The sequence below is a fragment of the Temnothorax curvispinosus genome, unplaced genomic scaffold (genome assembly GCF_003070985.1).
Source record: "Temnothorax curvispinosus isolate PA1 unplaced genomic scaffold, ASM307098v1 QBEX01008409.1, whole genome shotgun sequence".
In the NCBI taxonomy this organism is placed as follows: Eukaryota; Metazoa; Arthropoda; class Insecta; order Hymenoptera; family Formicidae; genus Temnothorax; species Temnothorax curvispinosus.
In genome coordinates, this window is record NW_020218189.1 from 211,446 (window position 1) to 217,033 (window position 5,588).

Sequence of the window (5,588 nt, forward strand, 5' to 3'; positions counted from 1 at the left end):
CTTAAGTCGTCAGGTAGTGTATAAATGTCATTATCAAGAAATATTCCGTGTACATTTAATAAGTGTACTCTAAATATTCTTGTGCAGTTTGTTGGATGAGATATCTTAATTTCTTTTTTACAGGTCGTGCACTTTACCAGCGAAGGATTCAATTCCTCGAAATAATTCCACAACTTGTTGCGTTTTTTTGTCGGTGTTGTCCTGTAATACATATTGTCTAATATTAAATGTGATACAGTGATGGCCTTCAAGCGTTTGTAGAATTTCTCACAAAGAAGAAAAAAAGACATAGTTTATTTATTAGGATATGTATGTTTTAATATGAATATATACCTATACAGTTAAAATTTGCATAATTATCAGATCGTGTACAAATCTCCAAACATATCTTTTTCAAAGAAAGGTAAAAGACGCACCAAGTGTACGTGTACATTTATGATCAAAATTGCAAATAAATATTATATGAGTGCCCCAATAAAAACTTTTATTTATTCAATTTTCTTTGGCTACTGATTGTTTTATCATTACATTTATTTTATAATAATATTTTAATAATTTTTTGATTGTGTACTTACTCATTTCGACTCTGGATTCTTGTTGGAAGGATTGAATGTCTTCTTAAATGTACTCGTAAATTTTCAATATTTGTTAAGAAAGACACTGCTTTGCCACAATTATTACATTTTGCCTTATATCCCGTTAACTCCGAGTAATATTGTTTTAAGTCGTCAGGTAGTGTGACAGTCTCATCATCAAGAGATATTCCATGTACATTTAATATGTGTGCTTTCATTATTTTTGTGCGTCTTGTTGGATTAGGTGTCTTAATTTCTTTTTTACAGGTCGTGCACTTCACCAGCGAATGATTCAACTTCTCGAAATAATTCCACAACTTGCTACGTTTTCTTGTCAGTGCAATTATAACCGTCCTGTAATACAGATTAATCGTCTGATAATGAATGTGATACAGTGATCGCCACAACAATAAGCGTTTGTAAAATTTGTCACAATGGATAAAAGAAGGCATGGTTTATTTATTAAGATGTATGTTTATATATATGGATATATAGTTTAAATTTGTCCAATTACTAAAACGTACATATGTATAAAACTTATATTTTTCCAAAAAAGTTTAAAATACACGCAAAGTGTACGTGCTCCATACAAAAACTTTATTAAAGAAAGAAAATTTGAATCTAATTTGGTGTTATAATGCCATTTGTATTTTTTTCCACAAAAATAATAATATCAAACAGTTTGCGCCAAGTAAATATGATAAATTAGTAACATCTGGTTTTCTTAATGATGATTTTTTATTATACTTGTTGTGTACCTGTTCTTTTTTAAAACAGCGTTACAACTTGTTCCGGTTTTTTATTATTTAGATTCACACATAAAAAACACTTGGTGTCAACTGTCCACTGGGCCCTTCTGCTGTCATTGTTTTTGTAGTAAAAAATATTAGTGGAATTATACGATCAAATTAGATAAAAATTTTTTTCAGTAAAGATTTTGTATGGAGCACGTACACTACGCACGTTTCTTTTTTACCTTTTTTGAAACTGGTATGTGTTCTCTAGAGAAAAAGTTCAATATTCAAAATGGTCTGGCAGTTGTTTATACACTTCCAGTATATAAGAATAATAACGAGGGTGGAGATCAACATCATATTATTCTTTAGAAATTGGTGTATGTTGAATTTTGTGTTAGTCATTATATTTGCAATGTAAGTTTTTATGAAACCTACCAAAGTTGTTCATATTTATTTATCACTTTAATTTAAAAATCTATTCTATGGAACAACGTACATTGATGAGTACTTCACAATACGCATTTTGTATAAATGTTGTTTTTAGCCAACCTATTTGCTCGGCATTTTTTAGTAAAAGTCATCTTTATTTCCCACAACCATTAACCTTTTCGCTCCTAATGTTGTCTGTAGCCGGCATCTATGTGACATTCGTAGATACTAGCTCCGGCTATAGCAGGCATAGTCGTATTGGTATTAACTTTGCTTGTAGCGCATTAAATACGAAGTTTAAAATAATAATAAAATATAATTTTAAAATAGAATTTTGCACTTATGTAAATCCCGTTTTACTTTTATGCTTGAAAAATTATATATCTTTAATGCAACGAGTTAAAACAGTGGAGTCATAGCACTTCTTCGCTCCAAGGGGAACGCTGGCGACTTATGCTGCCATACCTCATAATCGCTATTCGGCCAACGCCACCATAGCAAAAAGGTTAAATACTTTGAAATAAAGTGTCGCCTTAGATGTATTAAAATTAAAACTCCTGGACCCGTGTGTAGTTTGATTTTGGATATGATCGCAATTATCAGACTTTTGATTTTGCCATGAATTCTTGTTAGTGATTCTTTTGCTTTAAAATTTTAATTGTACATCAAATATACGAATTGTAAATCAAATATACGAATAAAAACTCAATATGCATAGGCAGACAAGTGAATATTTAGTATATACATATGATTACCGTCTTAAGTTTCAGCGTGTAAATCTTGTTTACACCAAGCATTTGATACGCATACTAATTGTAAGTATATATTATATTAGGACTAAATCCATTGGTACGATCGATGTAAACGATGGAGTATCAGAGAATGGTACGATACTCGAGAACAGCCTGTATCTGACTAAGTTGATACGCGTATCAAATGCATTCTTAATGTGCTGTCTGATTTGCTTAATACATACAAGTTGATACCATTTTATACGTAATCGAAATTGAAAAACGTCTTGAAAAAATCTCTAATATGATTTAACACGGTCGATGTAAACAGAAACGTATCTAACACTTAGTCCGCACCAGCTTGATACTCGTATCAAGAGTTTCTACGGTGTAAACTAAGCCATAGAATTATATACAACACTGGAATGTGAACTCCCATGCTAGTGCCCGGGTTACGAGAAGACAAAGACGGATTGCTTTACGACCGTTCTCCCTCTGTTTAGCAGACTTTTGATTGGTCAATGGTATTCAATTGGGACGTAAATTACAGCAGGGGTGCGTTTAAATTATGCCTAGGCACACCTAGGTTACTCTAATACAAAGCTGCGTTCAAAAATTTAACCTGGGTAACTCTAAGCTATAGTTACGTACACTATAGCATTAGAGTTACCTAAGTACGCCTAAACGTAATTCCTGAACGCACCCTAGTATAAGTACATAGGGTAGTGACACTGAGCGTCGGCACCTTTGATGTAGTGGATCCCAGGTCACGGACTCACCGCCATCTTCTGGGCTGTACGAACGCTTAAGAGAGAAAGAGAGAGAAGAATCTTTCTCTTTGTCATACATACAAGCCGCCATATTCCTGGATATTCCTAGGATAAAATTTATTACCACGAAAAAAGTTCAGTCTCTCTACTGTGTATACTTATACTGCGACTCTAAGGAACTGCACACAATAAAAGGAATAGGAAACAGTTCAATATTAATATAAATTCATTAACATATGTAATTCATTAACACAGAATAGACGAACAAATAAATAGCGTTAAGAAACAATAATAAAATGTTATTTTATATTTTGCATGCCATGTGAATAATGCATATGTTAATATTAAACTGTTCCTTATTCCCTATTCCCTGTTCCCTGTGCCGTGTTTTCTGTTCCTTTCATTGTGCGCAGCCCCTAATGCTGTAGGTTGAATTACTGAAAGCAGCCCAACAAAAAAGGACAGTTGGCCGCAATTCTCCCTCTCGCTCATCCCCTTTTCTTTGCGAATAGAGTGAGTCGAGTTCTGGGTAGTGATCATGTATATAACTTTTTCCTTAGAGCGGAAACGTGAAAAGTGAAAAGTTTCATGTAACTATCTTTTTCTATTAGTGTTAAATAGAAAGAGATAAACTTTCCACTTTTCACGTTTACGTCCTAGGGGAAAATATACATGATTGATCCCCAGATTCTAGTTTAGTACCTAGTTCTCTGCGTGTAAAGTATATCAGTGCTATCATTTAAAAAAATTTTAATATTTGGTAGCCATGTGTATTCTTAAATATAAGCTAATATGAAAAATAAAAAAATTTTTTTATTAAAAGTTTAGTTTACCATATATAATTAATTTTTAATTATATTATTGTATAAATGGCTAACGGAAGATTGAGCGATTATTCAAAATGTCAGTTATTGTTCATTTCAATTACATTCATAGAACTAATGTGATGCAATCATAGAACCAATGTTTTACACTATTAATTAAGAGATTACAAGACTCTGATAAAAGTAAAAATTAGGAAAAATTTGGGTCGCGAATTGTAAAAAGTTATAAATTAATAGAAATATGAAATTGTTGTTATATATCTTTATTAAGTACATTTAATATGCACAATATCTTGATATAAAAAATTGTATTTTATAGTGAGTATTAACATCATTGTGTCCATTTTTTAGTATAACATTTTTTTAAAACTGTAACGATAACTTGAAAACGTTATTCGGTTAATTTCATATTTAATACAAATGTTTACCATAATTGTCTACAAATCAGTTCACAGAGGCTTTTTGCATTATAACCATAGTTATTTATTTATTTTACAAGTTCGAATTTTTTAGTACTATTGTGTATTGAGAATTGAGAGTAACTGTAAAAAATTTCATGCAAATCGGTTTACTAGTTTCCGAGATATTTCTGGTACCGATTTTTAAAAGCACCGTTTCGAGAAAATTGCGTTTAAAGTTTTACGTGACAGTGACACTAATTAATAGCTGCATGCTGTGGGTAAATTGTTGAATAAAATTTTTTCTTATCTTACGCAGCATTATCGATGCCTGGGCTATAGAATACTTCTTCTTTTGACGAGCAGCCTCCTCGTTATCCCTTTTTTACTCTTTGATCTTCGTTCGTACGTCTTTCGACGAACTCTGCGCGAAACGTTTCCGGACCTATGTTTATAGGAACTTTTTTGCCCCACATTCAATTTCCTATAAGACTCTGTAGTTTTATTGACCTGACCTGGAACATCCTGTATATATGTATACACTCAACGATATATGACAATTATTGATGAAGTAACACCTAAGTCTAGAATAAGCAATGTCTAAACTATTACCATATCATGTAGCCTCGATCCTAATAATGTAAGATTCTATCTAATTTATCAATTAAGAGACAATTAAAAAATGTTTGTAACGCGATCAATATTCATTTTCCAAAAATATTTTCTGATTTTTACATCTAAAATGATATTTGAATGATCTACTAAATGTTTTTATCTTGATATAAAAAATAATAGGAACCGTTTCTATCGTCCTAAATATTTGAAGATAAACGGTAATCTAAATATCAAGAAATTGATGCAGTTAAATAGACAAGTAGATATCTGATATTTAGAAATAGATGTGTTAATCGATTGTTTAAAACGTTTAATATTTCAAAATTAAAAAAAAAAATTTAATATATTACATCGGAAATATAAACGTATAATCCTTTTAGATCTTTAAATTTATATTGAAAAATTAAAGAAACTAGTATTAATCGTACATATTTTATTTATTCTCATAATTATTGGTGGACTTGCAAAGTCCCGAAAAAAATGTACCAAAATTTGAAAACTCGTATATT

At 31.1% G+C, this 5,588-nt stretch overlaps 1 protein-coding gene across 9 annotated transcripts in view; it reads right to left on the minus strand.

Moving 5' to 3' along the window:
- Window positions 1-2,883, minus strand: part of LOC112457898 — an 11,811-nt gene extending 8,928 nt beyond the window's left edge. For 3 of the 9 annotated variants that reach the window (XM_025021200.1, XM_025021199.1, XM_025021198.1), the window contains exon 1: window positions 704-1,068. In XM_025021200.1, coding sequence (XP_024876968.1) covers window positions 704-1,027 — 324 coding nt within the window. In that variant the 5' untranslated portion in view covers window positions 1,028-1,068. Of the gene's footprint in view, window positions 1-703; window positions 1,071-1,551; window positions 1,676-1,808; window positions 1,980-2,496 lie in introns of those variants that run through there. The other 6 variants (XM_025021201.1, XM_025021202.1, XM_025021206.1 and 3 more) reach the window with 5 other exon arrangements.
- Window positions 2,884-5,588: the final 2,705 nt, after the last annotated feature.